General features: G+C 39.7%; 1 protein-coding gene across 1 annotated transcript; it reads right to left on the bottom strand.

The window, feature by feature from the left end:
• Positions 1 to 1,095: 1,095 nt before the first annotated feature.
• LOC308279559 (ubiquitin-like modifier-activating enzyme 1) lies at positions 1,096 to 19,842 on the bottom strand (the record flags this gene model as incomplete). The annotated part of the gene is made up of 24 exons (XM_080719689.1): positions 1,096 to 1,231; positions 1,599 to 1,699; positions 1,809 to 1,910; positions 2,330 to 2,521; positions 2,642 to 2,734; positions 2,959 to 3,047; positions 5,093 to 5,282; positions 5,371 to 5,445; positions 5,901 to 6,096; positions 6,352 to 6,416; positions 9,785 to 9,981; positions 10,100 to 10,265; positions 11,619 to 11,774; positions 12,107 to 12,187; positions 12,271 to 12,375; positions 12,486 to 12,662; positions 12,769 to 12,915; positions 13,015 to 13,112; positions 17,736 to 17,868; positions 17,981 to 18,071; positions 18,318 to 18,424; positions 19,317 to 19,451; positions 19,531 to 19,699; positions 19,790 to 19,842. 24 exons carry the CDS (start codon positions 19,840 to 19,842, stop codon positions 1,096 to 1,098), a joined length of 3,054 nt encoding a protein of 1,017 aa, XP_080575815.1.
• Between the last annotated feature and the right edge of the window lie 1,285 nt (positions 19,843 to 21,127).

Below are 21,127 nucleotides of genomic sequence, written 5' to 3'. Positions count from 1 at the left end.
TTCTGTGGTGATAAGGTCTTGCACAAGTTCAAATATAAGATGCATATGTGGCATAATATTTGAGATAGGAATACAAACTCTCATAAACAACAAATGTTGACTCTATGGTATGCCAATTCTAATTCAAAGAATAATGGAAGAATTTCTAGCTAATAAGTGTTTGGAGGGGATTATTTAGAAACTTCTAAAACTGAACATCTACACATCTTTTTAAGTTTCTCATTTGAGCCCACATTTAAATTATATGTTCTGATGAGAAATGTGAGCATAGGCAAAAACTGACAGTCTAAAATAGAAAGGGTGACAGGAGGGGCAAAGCCTTTTGGCTATCGTGTCTGGGGAAGGTCGAAACTCAGAAGTAAGAGATTTGAACAAGCTAAAGTACATACTCAATAATATTAAGTGCATATGCAACATTAACTATGTGCCCAGTATTGAGCACTTTGTAGACATTGAATAATTTTTTCCTCTTAATAATACTTTTTTCCTTTATTTTAGAAATGAAGAATTTAAGTAACAGATAAGAAATGTGACAAAGGATATACACATTGGCAAGATGTATGACTCAAATTAAGATAAACCAGGAACCTCTTATAATCAACATGGCTAGTAATTAGAAATCAGAGAGATAAGAGCATCTATCAGATTTATCCATGGACTATCCATGGAATAGACCTGCTCTATGGCATTACTGGCATCTTTCTAGGCAAAGAGGAAAAAGGGAAAGTTAGCATAGATCTAATATTGGCAACAGTCAATTTCATTTCTATCCTATAATTTTGGATTTGGGGCTACAGTGGGGCTAAACCATGCTGCTACGGTGGGGCTAAACCATTTGGTTTGATTATAAGCTTCATTTAGAAAGTATAAGAATCCAGGGACAACAGGTATTAATTGGCCCTCTCCAAAACAAAGATGTGCCACATTGGATAACTCTTTATTATGAATTTCAACTAAAACAAGGTAGAAAGCAACAAGCAAAAATGTTCTTAGAAACAAGTACGGCATATGTGCCTGGATGGATTAGCCTATATCACAACTAGAAGCAACCTGGAAGTAAAATGATGGGGTATTAAGTAAAAGGGTAGGTAGTAGTCAGCGGATGATGTATCGTACATAAGGAACCTCGACGTCTTCTCCAATTTCATTGTTGCAACACAGCTCAAACACCAGAGTACGCACATGGCAGCCCAGTTTTCGCTTCGACACCCGGGTCACAATTTCTGTCAACCTGAGGCAGGGAATAGAGTTAAAGTAGAAAGCAAAAAAGAAAGGACAGGTCCAGGCAAAGAAGACAGGAAACACAGTGAGTGAACTTTGTCTTTTGTTTCTGTTTTTGTTTTTGCAGTACTGGGGATGGAACCAGGGGCATTCTAACCTCTGAGTTATACCCCCAGCCCTATTTTTTATTCTTTATTTTGAAACAGGGTCTCACTGAGTTGCAAAGGGACTCGCTCCTATCTCAGCCTCCCGAATGCTGAAATTACAAGCATGCGATACCACACCCGGTAAAAGTAAGTGAACTTTAAGTGGTAGTAAAGGTGGAAGCTGAGGATCCCACACAAGGTCTCCACCCATCTGCCCATCTACCAACTCACGGCTGATCCAATCGTTCCTTGAGCTTGATGGCTGGCATAAAGAAGGAATAGAGCATGGACACACCCTGGGACAGCATGGTAATCTCTAATTTGTGCTCTGTCTGGAAGAAGTAGAAAGGAAGAGAACAACATTGAATGAAATGAATGGTTAAAGACACCCACACAACCATTATCTCCAGATGGGGTGAGTGAAAGAGGAAAGAACTTAACCTTAAAGTAGTCTAGGAACTGCCTGAGGGTCATCTCCTTGCCATTAGACTGCAGTCCTTGCACATCAAAACGATCCCACAATGTCCACTTCTGGTTATCATACTGAGGAACAAAGAGAGAGAATAGTAAGATGAGGGCCACTCAAATAGCCCTAACAGGTTAAGTCAGATCAATCTGCAGCCTAATTTTGTTCAGACTTGTCCCATGACCTTGAAATTATTACAATAACTAACAATGATGCCCAACATCATGACAATGCCAGCTCCTTCCATTCCCCTTTAATTTTCCATTTAATATCCTTTAGATGCACTGACCCTCTCACTCTTTTTTTCAAACATGCCAGTCACACTTTACAGAACAAAAAATTGATGAGTGAATAGGGGTATACAAAATGTATAGGCACCAAATTATAGAAAGCCTCACCCTGCTATCATGAGGATTCAGACAGACACACACCATTTTTCCATATACAGTCTCACTAATTGGAGACATTAAAATTTTCCATACATTCAGATTCCCACCTGGTGATGGGGTGGGGCAAGGGGCTCAGAGAAGGTGAAGAAGGGAACAGCCAAGTTGATGAAACTGTTCTTATAGGACTCAAGCTGTTGGTGACCTTGCACCACCTTATACAGCTCCAGACACACAAGGCCAGCTATGGCTGCTGTGGTTGTTGCAATGGCTGGGATGATCTTTCCTGCAATTAGCTTGCTCTGCAAGATAAAATGACCAGCAGATATTGTTAGAGAAGATAGGTTATCTATTTAAACAGCCAAATGTGGGAAACTCAACTCTTGGAAAAGGATAGAAGGCAGTGTATAAATTAATATTACTTTATGCCGGTCTGCAGGGGAAATATCATAGTTCTCTGCTCGGAGATTGGATGCAGCTACAATAAAATCCATATGAAAGTTGCTGTCGTCATCCTATTGTGAATGGAAGGAAAGGCAGTGGGGAAGAGGGTTAGAGGAGGAAAAGATTTCCCTGACTTCAATAGACAAAAGTATTTTCAATCCCACTATGTTCCAAGTTTCCCCCAAAATCAGACAATGACTAGGTTTTGTTGCAGTCCCATACTCCCGACAAAGGTCTAGTGTTGAGCTACTGTCAGACTATATACACCTGCTCATCCCAAGGACTCTAATGGTACCTTCTCAAAGTCAATGGGGTACATCTTGAATCCAAGGAGCTTCTCTGGATTGGGCAGGATAGCTTTGAGTTCCTCTAGGTGGCTATTATCTGCAGAAAGGTATGAACATCATCAACTCTTTTGACCCCAAATCAGTGTCTACAGTAAAAGCAAGAGCAAAGGATGGAACAGAAGGTGTTCAGACAAAGGATTTGAAATGGAGATCTTAGAAAAGAACAGGGATGGTAAGACATCTCTAGAAAGGTGAGAAAGAGCTACAGAGGTGTTAGAAATAACACAAAATGTTAACTTTGAAGACTCTAAAGAAAAGAGATAAAGATACTAAGAAAAAAAGTCACACTACTTTTAGCTACCAAAAGGTAGAAGCAACTGAAATATCCAACAACAGATGAATAGACCAAAAAAAGTGGTATAAATACACAGTGTAGTTATCATTCAGACTTTAAAAGGAAGAAAATTAAGATACAGGCTAAAAAATAGATTAACGGTATAAGGAATGTGTATCTGTCTATGTACCACTAAAAATATTAAACTGAGTGAAATAATGTAGATACAAAAAAAATGCTATCTTATTCTACCTAAATGCCCTATCTAGAATAATAAAAGAAACCAAAAGTAGCTGATGGTTGCCAGTGACTATAGGGAGAAGAAGATGGTCACAAAGTTAACTCTGCAAGATGAAGACATCATAGAGAATGGTTGCCCCAACAGTGTCAACAGACTTCATGTATTGGAACAGAACACTTAACTTGATAAAATGGTATATATTAATAAAAATGGTAGAAGCTGGGCATGGTGGTGCATGGTTGTAATCCCAGTATTTAGGAGGCTGCGACAGGAGGGTCTCATTTCACAGACAGCCTCAACTACTTAGTGAGGCCTTTGCAACTCAGGGAGACCCTGTTTCAAAAGAAAAAATAAAATATAGGGTTGGGGGTATAGTTCAGAGGTAGAATGCCCCTGAGTTCAATCCCCAGTACCTAAAAAAATAAAAATAAATGGTGGATATATGTGAGAAAGAGATGAGATAGGAGATATTATAAAGGAATGTCATAAAGGAAAGTGATATGGGGGATAAATATGAAAAAGAGCTGAGAGAAAAAAAACAGCACCTGGAGCTGGGCATAGTGGTACACGCTTGTGATCCCAGAATTTAAGAGGCTGAGACAGGAGACTGCAGATCGAGGCCAACCTCAACTACAAAGTGAGGTCCTTTGCAACTCAGTGAGATCTTGTTTCAGAATAAAGAATTAAAAAAATTGGGCCGGGTGTAGCTCAGAGGTAGAATGACCCTGGGTTCCATCCCCAGTACCATTAAAAAATAATAATAATAGAACCTGGAAGCAAATACAGAAAGAACTATAAGAGAAATATGGTTTGGGATATATGTGTGAAGGAATTTGGAGAAAAATATATAGCAGGAGATAATAGAGATAAGGGTATGTTATTTATGGAGGATGTCAGGAGAAAACAAAGGGGCGGTAGCTGAAGTAAGAGATACAGAAATATGCAAAGTGAAACATGAGAGAATACATGAGGGGGGACAGATACTTGGAAATGGAAATATACAAAACAGACAGGTATATGTAAAAGAAAATAACTTAGAAAAGAAGCAAAATAGAGGGGGCAATAAAGAGCATGATACAGGATGGAGAGAGAGAAGGTAGTTGAGGAATGAGAAGCTCCTAGAGATTTAGAACTGGATAATGAGAAGCGCCATGGAGGGCACTATTAGTTTAATTATGCATAGAGCAAAATCTGAGGCAGATACACAGATGAGCAGATACAAAAATGTGGAAGAAAACAAAGCAATTAAAATTATTGGGGAGACAAAACCACCAGTAAAAATTAAATTCCTTTCTTCGCTAAATAAACAGATAAAGAAGAAAGAAAAGGAGAATAATGTAACACAAATACATTCAGGAATATATAAGCAATTCTCATGCTATCTACAATGGGAAAACAAAATGCATGACTATATTTCACATGGGAGAAAGCTGAGACCCAAGGATGGTATGTGGGTAAATCTCAAAGATAGGGTGAAAGAACATGGCCAGTGGAAGATCAGTGAAGCATAAATGGATAGGGATAAACTATAAAGGTGACTTCTGGCCAAATGGCCAAACATCCTTACCAACAGAGGTACTGGTGCTCTGCAACTCCTGGTCAGAAACATGGATCTTGATGCCAGACTTGGGAGTAAACTTGGGCACCTGAAGAGACTGCAGGAGTGTAGTCACAGCAGTTCGGTCCTGAGACCCTGTCAACCCATATGTCTGGGCAAACAGATTGGCAGCAGCTATCACATAGTCCAGATGTAGAGGCTGGGAGATGGCACCACATAGAAAAGTGAACACCTACTTCTCACCTGCCCAGGTCCCATTTAAACCTATGAAATCCAGGGAGGCTTACATTGTTTACATCAAAGGTGAGTGGGTGTGGACAGCGTTTGGGCCCAGACCAGAACAGTGCTCCAGAGCTTGTGAGCTAGAATGAAAAAGGTTGGAAAAAGTCTTTTCTGAAAGAAGAGGACACTAGAAATCCAAACTCCTTGACTTGGTCTAGAAGTCTAGATTCATTATTGACAGAAACCCACTCTGAACCAAAAACAGCAAATCAAAGAACTTACTCATTTTTTAAATTTCGCTCTACTAGCTTAATATCAATATAAATGCAAATTAATCTTCACAAAATCCCCATAGGACAAGTTATTATTATTACTTCACAGATGCTGTCCTCTGCCCATGTCAAATAGAACTGGGACTTGAACTCCTGCCGATTATTGTACTAAGATACATGTTTTGGGAAATAACTAACCTAAATAATCACTCCTTGTGGTGCCTGTGACAGATTACTTGGAAGAAACATGTCAAAAATCTATAGTACCTTCCCATTTCCAGGAAATATATTCTGCCAAAAGAACCAGAAAACATGCAATATACCTGGCCAGGAGGAAAGTTATGCAGCAACTGCTGGATGATGTCAGAATACTGAGTGTGCCAATAGTGGTAGGCCCATTTTATACAGTCAACCCAGGTGTGCGGCCGCTGCAGTATCAGACTACGATGTATCGCTTCTAACACTTCCAAAGGCTGGGTGCCTGCCAACTCCATTGTTCTCGCCACAAATGTGGGATCACTTTCAGGAATTTGAATTTGAATAAATTTGAAGAAGTGAATTACTCAATAGACCCAGAAGAAGGTGTTTTAGTGTTAGCCCACTTTCCCTAAGAAAAACTAATCATGACCACCACCTCCCACACACACCCATAGTATGAAATTTAAGTATTCATTAGTTTATTCAGAAAGTGTGCCTGTTGCAGAGTTTCAAAGGAAAAGAGGTGGGATGTAATGACTACAGGACAAGAGATAAGAGAACTTTTGGGTTACTTACGTGAGATATTGGTTGACATTTTCTGCTGGCTGCTTAAAGAGTCCTTCAAACTCATCCCGAGCCCACTGAGAACAGAATGAACAAAATTATGTAGGGCAATGGTTGGCAAAACAAGTTTTTGCATACATCAGAAAGATCACTAGTGAATAAAGTAATTAGGAAGAACACAGCCACCATAGAAGAAGGCTGAAAACTGCCAAACATGGCCCCCCAAAACTTCCCCAAGCCTTCCCCTAGAATTAAAAATCAAAGGCTTGTAATCCTAGAACCTAAAAGGCAGAGACAGGTGAATCGGGGTTCACAGCCAGCCTCAGCTACTTAGTGAGATCCTCCACAACTTAGTGAACCCCGTTACAAAATTTTAAAAAATAGGCTCGGCATGGTGGCACATGCCTGTCATCCTAGTGCTTGGGAGGCTGAGACAAGACGAATGCAGAGCAAGGTCAACAGAGACCTTCAGCAACTTAGCAAGACCCTTTAAAAAAATTAAAAATTAGCCGGGCATGGTGATGCATGCTTGTAATCCCCATGCTTGGGAAGCAGAGACAGGAGGATCGGGCAAGTTCGAAGCCAGTGAAGCCAGCCGCACTGGCTTAAGAGACCCTGTTTCCGAATAAAGTATAAAATAGGTCTGGGAGTGTAGCCTGGGGGTAGAAGGGCTTCCAGGAACCCCAGTACCACCAAAAAAAATTTAAAAATTAAAAATTAGCCAGGCATGGTGGTGCACACTTGTAATCCCTGTCCTTAGGAGGGAGACAGGAGGATCACACAGGTTCGAAGCCAGCATGGCTTAGGAGACTCTTTCCAAATTAAAAAAAAAAGGTCCGGGAGTGTAGGCCAGAGGTAGACAGGTTTTATGAACCCCAGTACCACCAAAAAATAACAACAATAATGATAGTAATAATAATAATAAATCTAAAAAATAGGCCAGGTGTGGTGGCCCACACTTGTAATACCTGCGTTTGGGAAGCAGAGACAGGAGGATTGCGCAGGTTGGAAACCAGCAGTGCTGGCATAGGAGACCCTGTTTCCAAATAAAAATATAGGTCTAGGAGTATAGCCCGGAAATAGAAGGGCTTCCAGAAACCCCAGTACCACCAAAAAAAAAAAAAAAAAAAAAAAAGGACTGGGGGGTGAAACTTGAAGGTAGAATGCCCCTGGGTTCGATCCCCAGTACTGCAAAAAATAAATCAAGGGCCTTGATTTGCACAGTGTTTACATGAGTGTGTATGTGTGAAAAATTAAGTGAGAGTACTTATATTTTTGCCCTCTGAGAACTATGACATCAGTAAATACAAACACTGGTGAAGTGGTTTAGACGCTGGAGAGTTCAAATTCTAGCTTTGCCACATACTATTACTTAGTTTTTTTATTTCAAGCAGACAAAATATCTATACTTCATTTTTTATCTGTCTCATTTTATTTATTTATTTTATTATTATTTTTTTTTTGGTGGTACTGGGGTTCCTGGAAACCCTTCTACTTCCGGGTTACACTCCCAGACCTATTTTATACTTTTTTATTTGGAAACAGGGTCTCCTAAGCCAGCATGGCTGGCTTGCTTCGAACCTGCGCAATCCTCCTGTCTCTGCCTCATTACAAGTGTGCGCCACCACACCTGGGTTTATCTGTCTCATTTTAAAACATAGTGTATAGTAATATTTACACCTCATGGAACTGCTATGAAAAATGAGAAACTACATATACATTTAAAGCTTACTCATAATACTGCTAAGTTCACATTAAGTTCACATTATAAAAGGTTCATGAAAGGTCCTTTTTCAAGCTCATTTTACAGATGAGGAATCTAATGCATGAAGAGATTAGTCCAAGAATACATAATGAATCTATTTAAAGCCTTTTTAATGGGCTCCCCTGCATGTCAGGCTCAGAATAAGAGCCAGAACCTGGCAAAAGTAACATACACACACAGTGATGAATGAAATAAACATCAAAATCAATTCTGTAACTTCCAGAAAAGAAAAGTAAGCAATAATTAGAATTTTATTTTAGTACTCTTCTTTTTCTTCTTAAAACATTTCCTCACCTGGCCTCAAATACTGCCTAAAATATTATATATTATTATAAAAATTGAAAACATAAAGGTTGGCCTTAGATTTAAAAGAGAATGGGATTAGAATTAGGTTCTGGGTACAAATTTCCCAGGCATGTTCATTTTGTCCAAGAAGAATTAAAGACATCCAAGCTTACTTGAATTATTCCACTTTTCAGGAAAAAAAAAAAAAACTTACTTTCCCCCACCCTCTAAGAAATCTACCTTCTACCTTTTTTAACTGAATAAATAAAAAGACACTGTGAAGGCGGGCGAGCTGGCACATGCTTATAATCCCCACACTTTGGAGGCTAAGACAGAAAAATCTCACAGGTTTGAAGCCAGTCTCAGCTACTTAGTAAGGCTCTCAGCAAGTTAGTGAGACCCTGTTTCCAAATAAAGTATAAATAGGTTTGAGAGCATAGCCCGGAGATAGAAAGTCCCTGGGTTCCATCCCCAGAACCACAAAAAAAGAAAGAAAGAAAGAAAGAAAGAAAGAAAGAAAGAAAGAAAGAAAGAAAGAAAGAAAGAAAGAAAGAAAGAAAGAAAGAAAGAAAGAGAAAGAAAGAAAAAGAAAGAAAGAAAGAAAGAAAGAAAGAAAGAAGAAAGAAAGGAAAAAGGAAGGAAAAGATGCAGTGACAAATTTGAATTCTTTTCTATATCTACAATCTGTTCAGTGCCTTCTTGGTAACACCTGCTTTAAGACTTTAAAAACTTATGAGCTAGATGATGCTACATGCTATTTTACATGTACATGCATTATACAAACAAAAAAATTTGTGATGAACCAATACATTTGCTCAAATACATTTGGTTTACAGAGGAATCTAACTATGTAAATAACAGTATAGGCAACTTTTCAGAAATAATACTACCAAGTTGATTTTAGTTGGTAAAAAATATTGTTTATATAAAAAATTCTCAAATTTTCCAGACCTTTTTTTTGTTTTTGCTTTTGTTGTTTTTGTTTGTTTGTTTTTGTTTTGTTTTTCTTTTTTGCAGTACTGGGGATTGAACTCAGGGGCACTTTTTTCTTTTTCTTTCTTTTTTTTTTTTTAAACAGAGTCTATGTTGTGAAGGGCCTAAATTGCTGGCTGTGAATCTGTGATTTTTCTCTTAGCCCCAAGTACTGAAATTACAAGTATATGCCAACACACCCAGTTTTAATTATATTCTTTATAATTTTTCTCCAAAATAAAAATTATAAAGTAAGAAAAATATCATTTGTAAAACAGGCTGCAGGGTTTAAAGTGAGAGAAGTCAAAACAAAAGATGCATGCTGTAATGGGGTTGGCAGTACGTGAATGACAAAGGTTTAATGACCAAGAAGCCGCCCAGCTATCTAACCCTTCCACCTCCCACTCCCACATGGATGATCACCTGCAGAGTGTGCTCAATGGCATTGGGAAAGTTCTTCAGTGTGCAGATGGGAATGGACTTCTCAGGAGGATCTTGGCTAGAACTGTAAGACTCTGTCAAGAAGGGTATAACCACCTGCACATTACCCTTGGTTCCCAGTGTGCCTGATTCCAGCAAAGGCTTGCGGTAGTACACACAGCGGCGGTCCATGTACAAGCCTTTAGGGAGAGGAATGGCATGAGAACTTGGAGAGGAACATTAGGACATGACAAGAAAATAAGAATTTCCCCCAACATATACAACTCTGCCTTTTTCCTCAGCAGCTTCCAAACTCACGGGAATCCACATTGTCCAGGGCATTGGCCACACCATCCAGATTTTGAAAGAAGTCATCATCATAAATATGCTCTGTGTCAGGGCCCACACGGTTCTGGTGACTTACCACCATGATGTGCGGATTTATTTGACGCACTGCAGCAGCAGCAGTGTCAGACTTTAATTTCTAAGTGGAAAAAAAAAATGGTTTTTGTGCATTTTCCCAAGAAATCTTTACAGAGCTAACTCACAGACTGATTTATCTAAAGACACTTAGATTTTTAGTTTAACAGGCATACTCTAGCCTGGTGTGGTGGCACACACTTGTAATCTCAGTACAGAGACAAGAGAAATGCAGGCTCACAGCCAGCCTCAGATACTTTGTGAGGCCCTCCGCAACTTAGTAAAACCCTGCTTCATACACATTTATAATCCCAACATTTGAGAGGCTAAAACAAAAGGATATTAGTTTGCAGTCAGCCTCAGCTACTTAGTGAGGCCCCTTTGCAACTCAGTGAAACTCTGTTTCAAAATAAAGAATAAACCAGGCCTGGTGGCACACACTTGTTATCCCTCCGCTTGGGAGACAGAGACAGGAGGATCGTGCAGGTTCGAAGCCAGCCGCGCGTGCACCACCATGCCATGCCCGGCAAAATTTTCACTTTTATTTAAAGAAAAAAGGCAAATATCTAAGTATTCTTAAAATTAGTAGAATTGTGGACTCAATGAGCATTATATAAATCCAAAAAACAAAAGAACACATTTTGAGAATTTCTCATGTATTCTACATCTTCTCATTACAGAATGACAAAAAAATGTTGTTACCTTATATGTTCCAAAGATCTAGAGTCTAGAATGTGAAGTAAAAAGTATATCAAAGGAATGCAAAAGCTGGATATGGTGGTACATACATATAATCCCAATACTTTGGAGACTAAGCCAAGAGATCCTCAGATTCAAGGTCAGCCTCAACTAGTAAGACTATCAGCAACTTAGCAATACCCTGTTCCAAAAACAAAACAAAATTTTAAAAGGGCTGAGGCCAGGCATTGTAGCACACACCAGTAATCCTACCAAATGGAAGGAAGAGAAAGGAGGATCACAGGTTTGAGACCAACTTCAGCAAATTAAAGAGACTCAGGAACCTAGAAAGATCCTTTCAAACAAAAATAAAAATAGGGCTGAAAGTGTAGGAAGAAAAATGTCTCTGGATTCAATTTCCAATACCTCAAAAAAAAAAAAAAGACAGATTCTTAGGAGAAAAAATAACACCGACTCTTACAGAAAACTTCCCAGATGTCTTTATAATTCAGCTTCATGGTCTCATATTTACAATGAGCAAAAATCAGAAAAAACAAAGTGTATGGGAAGAGTTGTGAAAATGATCAATGACAGGACATAACAGGTATTCAATGATTTGTTGAATATTGAATGATAGAGAAAAATCAGAATAAGTTAAAACCTATACAAACAAAAACAAACTATTAAAACTAGAAACAAGAAAATAACATGAGAGAAATTCATTCTACCCCCTACTCACTGTGATATCCCACGGGCGAAAGAGAAACTGTCGGTTCAGATTAGACTTCTCAATGGTGTCCATATCTGTAATTGTTATTTCCCCATCCTCCCCACAGCCTAGCCCAATCATAGCAAAGTTCTTGAGCAGCTCACAGCCAATGGCACCTGCACCCACCTGAAAGGAATGAAGAGTCTTATCAGAGTGAAGGAACCCAAGGCCACCCACCAGTTCTCACTCCCCCTGAAGACACTAAGAGAGAACAAGATTGTGATATAAATACAGGGTCATAAATTATAGGGCCATAAGATTATAGTCAGCTCAGAAAGAAAGCATTTAAGGGAGGAAAACAAAGGAATACATATTAGACTTTTCCTCAGTATACAGAATATGAAAATAGAGATGTCAGGCTTTTAGAACTGAAAGACACTCCATTCAGAAACAGACTTAGAAAAGGTGGCCAGAGGGCAGGAGAGAGAGAAATATAGGTGTCCAACAGTATCATTCACCATGAAATACTTCTGTTTGCCCATCTTTTCTTGTAGTTCTGAGCCAAATACAGCCACTTGTCCATCATAACGGTTCTGACACTGAATCAAGTGAGAAAAGCAAGTTAGAGAAGAGATTCCCTATAGCTGCTTCTAATGCTTTCCAGGGGGTCTTACTTATATACCGGGAGGCACTTGTCTTCCATGAAAGCAACTTTGTCCTCAGGGAGACACTCAACAGCATCAAAGTACAGCCACTGCTTGATGGGCATGAATTTCCCCGAACAGGCCTAGACACAGAAGTTTATCACTAGTCAAATGAGGACTTGGCACAGATAAAACAGCCTGTTAGGATGGTACTCAGATAAACCAAAATATACCCTTCCTGAACCATCCTAACCTTCATGACCTCCTGTGCAGCCAGGCCCCCAATGAAGGCATTTATGGGTGCCAGGTCCCCAGCAGCCACATATGACAGCTTCCGAATAAGGTCTTCATCCAGGTTGTCCTGGTGGACTGCTGGAAGGGCCTGAGCATTCACAGCTTGTGCTAAGATCACCAGCTCTGCTGCATCCTCCTAGTGGGCCAGAAGAAACCAACAGAGAACATATCAGAGCACTGTAGATATAAGAAAAGAGAAGAGCTAGAACGATAGTTATGATGGGTCTGGCTTGCCCATTTACCTCATTGTGGGGCCGAGGTGACCGATTATATTGAACAAAAAACTGATGTAGAGCCTGGAAGCCAATGTGCAGCTGAGCAGGGTGAGAATACTTAGCAAAGTCTGTTATCACAAAGTCTGGCTCTGCCAATGAGGCTGGGAGGGATTTCTGTGGAAAAGGAGATATCAAAACCAGAGGTGTAAAAAACCTAGAAATACCTAAAATACCACAGTCTGCTCTCCCATTCACACACCCCTCCATACTCACAAAACTAATCTTCTTTGATACTTTGACTTGACTGACAATGCCTCCACAGATGTAGTCAGAGAAGCTGGAGGTATCACAGATACTAAAGGTATAGGGACCTAGGAGATAACATTGGGAGGCAATCTGTAAGTCCACTGAGTGTCCCTCCCATCTCCCAAGATAGACAGCACCACTGAAATGAGAATTTAAATGCCACGCTATCCTGGTTCAGACATTGGTCATCTATTCACAAGCTCTGCTTCAGACATAGGTACCCTCTCCTTTATACCCCAGATCTACTTCACGAGGACCCTGATCAGGTCTAAGTGCTCCCCTTGACAACCTTCTGTGTTCAAGCTCCCCTCCAAATTTGACAACATAGGACCTTTGTTCTTTTGCCCAGGTCGGTGGAGAAAACAACGTTCAATCTGACCCAGAAAACTGATCAGACCCTTCAATGGAAACTCAATACTTCTGAGAAATGTCTACTCCTACCCTATTTTTTACTTAGATCCATGCACAGTATGTCTACTCCTACCCTATATTTTTAGACATGCACAATAAAATCAGAGACATCTCTCTCCTTTACCCCTACCATCACACTTCCATTCAGATCCTAGAAAACCCAGCCTCCTCTCTAATCCCAAGGCTTAGATCAGACCAAATTCCCAAACTAAGCTCAGACAGTAAGATGACACTGGCTCTTGGCCGCTGGTTTATTTCAAACAACAGAGACAGAGTTGACGCTGACTTAGGACTTCCACTTCTGGCCACATATCTCTTTCAAAGATGGCAATTAAGAAACTAAAAAAGTGCCAGGCCGGGTGGTACACACTTGAAATCCGAGCATTTGGGAGGCTGAGACAGGAGGATCACAGTTTGTGGACAGCCTCAGCTACTTAGTGAGGACCTTTGCAACTCAGTGAGACCCTGTTTCCAAATAAAGAATAAAAAAATAGTGCAGGGGATGTAGCTTGGAGGTAAAATGCCTGAGTTCCATCCCCAGTACCACAAAAAAAAAAAAAAGAAAAAAGAAACTAAACAAAATTAAAGCAGGTTTCAGATATGGGAGGCAATCAACAAGTAAGATTTCTGATTACTTAGCTTATTCTGGACCCATAGAAAAAAGCCAGGTGTGGTGGTTCACACCTGTAATCCCAATATTTGGGAGGCTGAGCCAGGAGGGTCCAAGGTTTGAAGTCAGCCTCAGCAACCTAATGAGACCCTCCACAACTTGGTGAGTCCGTCTCAAAATAAAAAATAAAATACAGCTAGAGTGTAGCTCAGAAGTAGAATGCCCCGGAGTTGAATTACAAAAAAAAAAAAAAAAAGAAAATAGGAAAAAAAAGATTAAAGGATAGCTAATCCTAGGTGGAGACTAACCTGAAGGTTGAAAGAGACCAGGACACCTAGGTTCAATCTCCAGTAACACACACAAACACTTTAAAGTATTTTTTAAAACTCAAGTATGCCAGCCTCCTAAGAGCTGGGATTACAAGTGTGTACCACCACACGTAGCAAAGAACTATTATTTCCTTAAAAGCTTTTTTGGTTTCATACCTTTACTTTACATACCTCCACTATATTGGACCATGTATATTTTTCACTTGTATCACTTTATATCTCTCAAGTCTCTCAACATGATCATAATTATCTACAAATTCTTTAACTACAGAATATATACATATACAGTATATATATATATATATATATACAGTATATATATATATATATATATATATTTTTTTTTTTTTTTTTTTTTTTTGCAGGTCTGGGAGTCTGGGGGTGCGGGTCTTGCGGGTCTGGGGGTTTGGGGGTGGAACCCAGGGGCATTCAACCTCTGAGCTACACCCTCTGCCCTATTTTTTTATTTTGAAACTGGATCTCACTGAGTTGCAGAGGGCCTCACTAAGTAGCTGAGGCTGTCCGTGAACCGCGAACCTCCGGTCTCAGCCTCCCAAATGCTGGGATTACAAGCGCGCCACCACGCCCAGCTTACAGAATATTTACAAGTTGTTTTTATTTTATTTTATTTTATTTTATTTTATTTTATTTTTTGTAGTACTAGGGTTCCTGAAAACCCTTCTACTTTCGGGCTTCACTCCCAGACCTATTTTTATATTTGTATATGGAAACAGGGCCTCTTAAGCCAGCAAGGCTGGCTTCAAACCTGCCTGATCCTTGTAAGCCCGGCTTACAAGTTGTTTTTAATATTCTTTTCCTATAAAGCCAGGCGTGGTGGTGCACACTTGTAATCCTCAGTGCTTGGGAGGCTGAGACAAGAGGATCGCATAGGTTTGAAGCCAGCCTCAGCTACTGAGTGAGGTTCTCAGCAACTTAGTGAGACCCTGTTTTCCAAATAAAGTATAAAATAAGTCTGGGAGTCTATCCCGGAGGTAGAAATGCCCCTGGGTTCCAACCCCAGTACCACAAAATATACATATATATAGAATATATATATTTTTTTCCTTATTAACTTTACACACTAAATGGGGTTAACAGATTTATACTCTTACAAAAAAGATTAAATTTAACAAAATCCAAAATACATTAAAAAAGGAAAAAGAAAATAAGGCACAACTAAAAAATGAACTAGTGTCTTAATAAATAGTATACATTCTGAATAATATCTTATAAAGTAATGACTGTGTGAAGGCAAGAAAATGATACTTTGAAAAATAAATATGGCAAATAATTTAACACACCTATAAATTTTACCCAAATGTGATAAACTATAAATTCACAAGTGAAATAAATTCAGTAAACCCAAATAGAAGACAAATGTAGAAAATGGTATACCACAATGACACTGTTTAAAATTAATGATAGAAGCCAGGTACTCAGGAGCCTAAGAAAGGAGAATCACAGTTTCATAGCCAGCCTCAGCTACTGAGTAAAGCCCTCCACAACGGAGGGAGACCCTGTTTCAAAATAAAGAATATAAAATATGGTTGGAAGTGTAACTCAGAGGTAGACTGTCCCTGGTTCCCATCCCCAGTACCACAAAAAATAAGTAAAATAAAAATAGTGACAGAAAAATATGATTGCATGCAGAGAAGCAAATATATGAATGACAGTACAACTTCTTGTAGAAAACAAGCAAAACTAAACAGCCCTTTTTAAGACAATGTAAGAAAACAAGAATTTTATAATCAAAACAAAATTATTTCAAAAATACACTAAGTATTAAATACACTTTTCACATATTAAAAGCTAAGAGAAAGTCGGGCACGGTGATGCATGCTTGTAATCCCAGTACTTAAGAGGCTGCAACAGGAGAATCAGGATTAATGGTTAGCCTCATCTACTTAAGCCCTCCACAACTTAGTGAGCCTCATCTACTTAAGCCCTCCACAATTTAGTGAGACCCTGTTTCAAAATAAAGAATTAAAGCCGGGCGTGGTGGCGCAGGCTTGTAATCCCCGCGCTTGGGAGGCGGAGACAGGAGGATCGCGCAGGTTTGAAGCCAGCCTCAGCTACTTAGTGAGGCTCTCAGCAACTTAGTGAGACCCTGTTTCCAAATAAAATATAAAAAAGGTCTGGGAGTATAGCCCGAAGGTAGAAGTACCACCAAAATATATAAAATAAAATAAAATAAAATAAAGAATTAAAAATAGAGCTGGAGTAGCTTAGAGATAAAATACTACTGGGTTCCATTCCAGCACTACAGGGAAAAAAGCAACAGACCTATATTATAACAAATATTAAAGCCAGGCGTGGTGGCACACTTGTAATCCCAGCATTCAGGAAGCTGAGACCAGAGGATCACAGTTCACAGACAGCCTCAGCTACTTAGTGAGGCCCTCTGCAACTTAGTAAGACCTGGTTTCAAAATAAAGAATAAAAAATAGGGCAGGGGGTGTAGCTCAGAGGTCAAATGCCCCTGGGTTCCATCCCAGACCCGCAAAAAAAAAAAAAAAAAAAAAAAAAAAAAAAAAATTAGAAGGCATCCTCAGGGCAGAAGAAAAATTAAAAATAAATCTGGTTGCTAGGCATGGTGGCACACACTTATAATCCCCACACTTGATAGGCTGAAACAGGAGGATCACACAGGTTCAAAGCCAGTGTCAGCTACTTAGCGAGCCTCTCAGCGGCTTAGTGAGACCCTGTTTCCAAATAAAAAAATATTTTACAAAAAGGTCTGGGAGTATAGCCCGGAGGTAGAAAGCCTCTGGGTTCCATCCCCAGTACCACCAAAAAAAAAAAAAAAAAAAAAAATATATATATATATATATATATATATATATATATATATATATGGTTTATCATAAAAAGGGAAGAACCCTGGAAATGGTGGGCTATCAATAAAAATTTTTTAACTCTTTAAATCATTTTTTAGATATTAAAAGCACAATGAAAATTTACAACACAATATTTTATCTATAAAACAAAATATGTAACAGTAAACAGTGAATAAAAAGTAGAAATATTTTGAGGTTCTTGGATATGTGAAACATTACTCAGATTATACCAAGAACTAAAGACATACTTTATAGCAAAATTTTTAAAAAGAGGCGAAGCTATTCAATAATAAAAGAAAAATGTAAAACAGGAATGACATAAAATTCTTCTACATCTAGCTAATTTACCACTCTTCATTCATTTGAATCCCATGCACACATCTCTTCTAAATCCCAGCTCAGAATCCAGAGATGTATCTATCTTCAAATTAGAGATATGTCCCTTCTTGGACTCCAGACAACTCACATCACAGAGACAACTTTCTCTTTGCCTTGGCATACCTAACACTCTGATCTCTATAGGTTGAGTGCCATTGAGTTCACTCATCCCCTGAACCTCTGTGAAGGAGACAAAGTCACCGCTCATAAATCCATGCCGTGTCTCATCCAGGCAGGTGACAACTCCAGGGTTATCCTAAGTGAATAAGGAACAGGATTTAAATGTTAGTTTGCTCAGGTTGCCAGCACACAGGAAGAATGGTTGCTGAACACCTCCCTACCAGAACTTTAGGAGCTATCTTCCTTACCTTGGTGACCATGGACACCATAGCACTGAGTGGCTGTTCACCATTGGAATCTATGAGAATCATTTCCTCTCCAAAATCACAGAAGAGTTGCCTGCAGAGGGAGACAACAGGACTGATACATATATACACACACACACTTCTCCATACTTCCTCAAAGTAGTAATTACTTGCCAAGCAAACCCAGCCCCATCACTGGGCAGAATCAGATGGTGCTCATGCCTCACAGGGAGAGTTAACATGCAAAAATAAAAACCTGGCAGTCTGAGGTTTTCATTGGACTGGGAGCCTCATGGACTGGATTTGGCAGGGGTTGGAGAAGGAACATTTAGGTACTCACCCAAAAAGGCCTCGAGTATCTGCCACCACCAGTTTAATTCCGTGGCTATGACAGACTTCACCCACCTGCAGCTGGTACTCCAAAGAAGTGTTGGTAAGAACCACCACCTATAAAGAGCAAGGTTAAAGGGAGTAAAAAAAAAAAAGGCAAAGGTGAAAGGGAGTAAAAAAATGAAGAAAAAAGGTTGATGAAGGGTAGAAATTAAAATACAGGTTCTGCTGGTTTAGCCCTCTTAAACAAATATCAGTAAAGTATGTCAGACTCATGATGAAGAGACTAAGTTTAAAAGAACAAAAATGTTCAAAGATCAGAAAATTTATTTAACAAGTATGAATTGTTGCAGTCTGGCTATAATCCAGCTGTGCCTCAAGACAAAAAAATAGTAATACCTTGCTCCAAAGTCTGTTATTTCCACCACATCTAAGTATTCCAATTCTCAAAAAAAATGCGTTTACCTATAAACTGTGGGATTTCTGTAGTAATTCCCTTCCTTATCTACTAAGATGTATTTTTACTTCTGTATCAGAAGCTCTAGTACTCTAGTCCTCTGGGACAACTTATAACAGTGTATTAGCACCCATAGCTCTTCTTACTTGACATATATAACAAAAACCATATACCAGCTGCTACTGTAAGCTTAACACAAAAAAAAACTGTAAAGTGAACAGTGCTATTGATCTTGTTCTATAGACAAGAAAAAACTAAGGCAGAGAAGATTAAATGACTTGTTACTGCTCATACAACTTTAAGAATCCTGACTTACACACAAAGGCTAGTCAGCTCCAGAATTCAATGTTCGTAAACTATCACATCAAAATGTATGGCCACATCTTTCCTTTTGAAAACCATTAGTCCCCCAAGAACAGGTCTAAACTTCCCATCTATATGCCCTAGCCTTCCTACACAAAACCTGACACACTAAGCAAAAACACTTAATATTTAACAAACAAGCAAGAGATATATATGTAAAAATTATAAAAAGGCAATCCTCCAAGGTACCTGGAAACCACTGAGGAAGTCCTTAACAAGGGGTCCAGTGTAGGTGCTAACAGGTACATAGCTATTGAGTTCAGCAAGGCGGGGTTGTGATACTTCAGCTCGATTTTTACCAATATCCTCCTCTCGCAGGTAGAACTATAAAGGGAACAAGAAGAACTGAAATATAGAATCCAAAGTTGGTTCCTTGACAAGGGGAAGGTAGCCAGAAAGTTACCTGGGAGGAGAGGTCACTCCACTGGGCAGTGCCCTGGTCATGAAGAGTGACAGCCTTAACACCACCAAGTATAATATTTTTGGCAATTTCCACACCCAGGCCTTTCAGGCCTGATATCAAAACACTGGATGTCTGGAGATGTTTCATTGCTTCATGACCCAACACATACCTATCAGGGAGAGACCTCATATCAGGACTTGGCCCAACCCAATCTACTCTGTGACTCCTACTTTTCATACCTAGCCTTGCCCCTACTCACAGTTGACGGGAATAAAGACCTTCATCTATGTTTGTTTCACTGGTTTTCGGCATTCCCTAGGGAGAGAAGGGAAAATAGGTTCAGGTGTGATAAACTAAACAGAGGTACTTCCCTATGAACCAATCTACTATCCCACCTGCTGTATCTGGGTAGCTACTCACGTTGGTCCTGTAGGCACTTCAAACCTTATAGTATGTAGGAAGCAGTTAGAACCCAGCTCTAATTGGGACCAAGCACTGGACACTTCTTGGACAAAACTGAGCTGGACATCTGGAGAGATGAGGCACATAGGAATTGGCTTTTTCTGTTAATATAATTCTAAGACAGGGGAGAACTTTAGTGCTAGTAGCCCTATTTTAAAGAGATTAAGTCAGGCATTGTGGTGCAAGCTTGTAATCCCAGCATTTGGGAGGCTGAGACAGGAGGATCTAAGTTCACAGACAGCCTCAACTACTTAGTGAGGATCTGGGTTCACAGACAGCCTCAGCTACTTAGTGAGGCCCTTTGCAACTCAGTGAGACCGGTTTCAAAACAAAGAATAAAAAATAGGGCAGGGGATGTACAATATGAGTTCTTCCAGCCCCTAATGGTCCTTTTTTTTTAACTCTGAAGGTTGCTATGAGGGAAACTAGGAAAAAGGGGTGATGCCTGATAGAAAATGTCAGAATATTTTGTGATGATGGGAATTGAATCTAAGGTCATTTATCTCCGAAATACACCCCAAACCTTTAGTTTTATTCTGAAATGTTTTGGAACTTGTGATCTACCTGTTTCAGCCTCCATGTATGTTAGGAGAATCTTTAAAGACAACTTTGGTGGTGATTAGTAAAACTGAAACTGGTGAAAAATCTCCTGGCGACTATTAAGTGTGAAACTGAGAGGCACTGAGATCCTAGCATGGACAAATCGAATTCAATCCCTTTGCACTGCCCCCCTCCAATCCCCCGCCAAATAATGAAACCGCGAAATCCGACATATCCGGTGTCCCAAATATAACGGCTAAAACTCGGGCTAAAAAGAAATTAAGCTCCAGAATCCACCCCGCCTCCCCCCCAATCCCAACTCGTGTCTCAGTTACTGGTGTGCCCCAACAACAGCCCAATTCTGCGCTGACCCAACTCCTTCACCACCTCTCTACGCCTTCACCAGGTGCTAGGAGCCAAAAAGGGCCGTTTGTTACCAAAGTCAGTTCTGGGGTCGGTCGCCGCTAAAGAAGCCGAGGTCAAGCTGCGCTCCCACCCTTTTTCTACTTCCTCCTCCCTGAAGAATGGACCTCGAACCGTTAAAGCCTCCGCATCCCCCCTCCCTGGTCTGTTGTATCTGCCCTTCTAAAGAAAA

Source organism: Muscardinus avellanarius (assembly GCF_963383645.1).
Source record: "Muscardinus avellanarius genome assembly, chromosome: Y".
Taxonomy (NCBI): domain Eukaryota; kingdom Metazoa; phylum Chordata; class Mammalia; order Rodentia; family Gliridae; genus Muscardinus; species Muscardinus avellanarius.
Note: the sequence above shows the minus strand (reverse complement) of the source record. Positions and strands in the feature narration are given on the sequence as shown.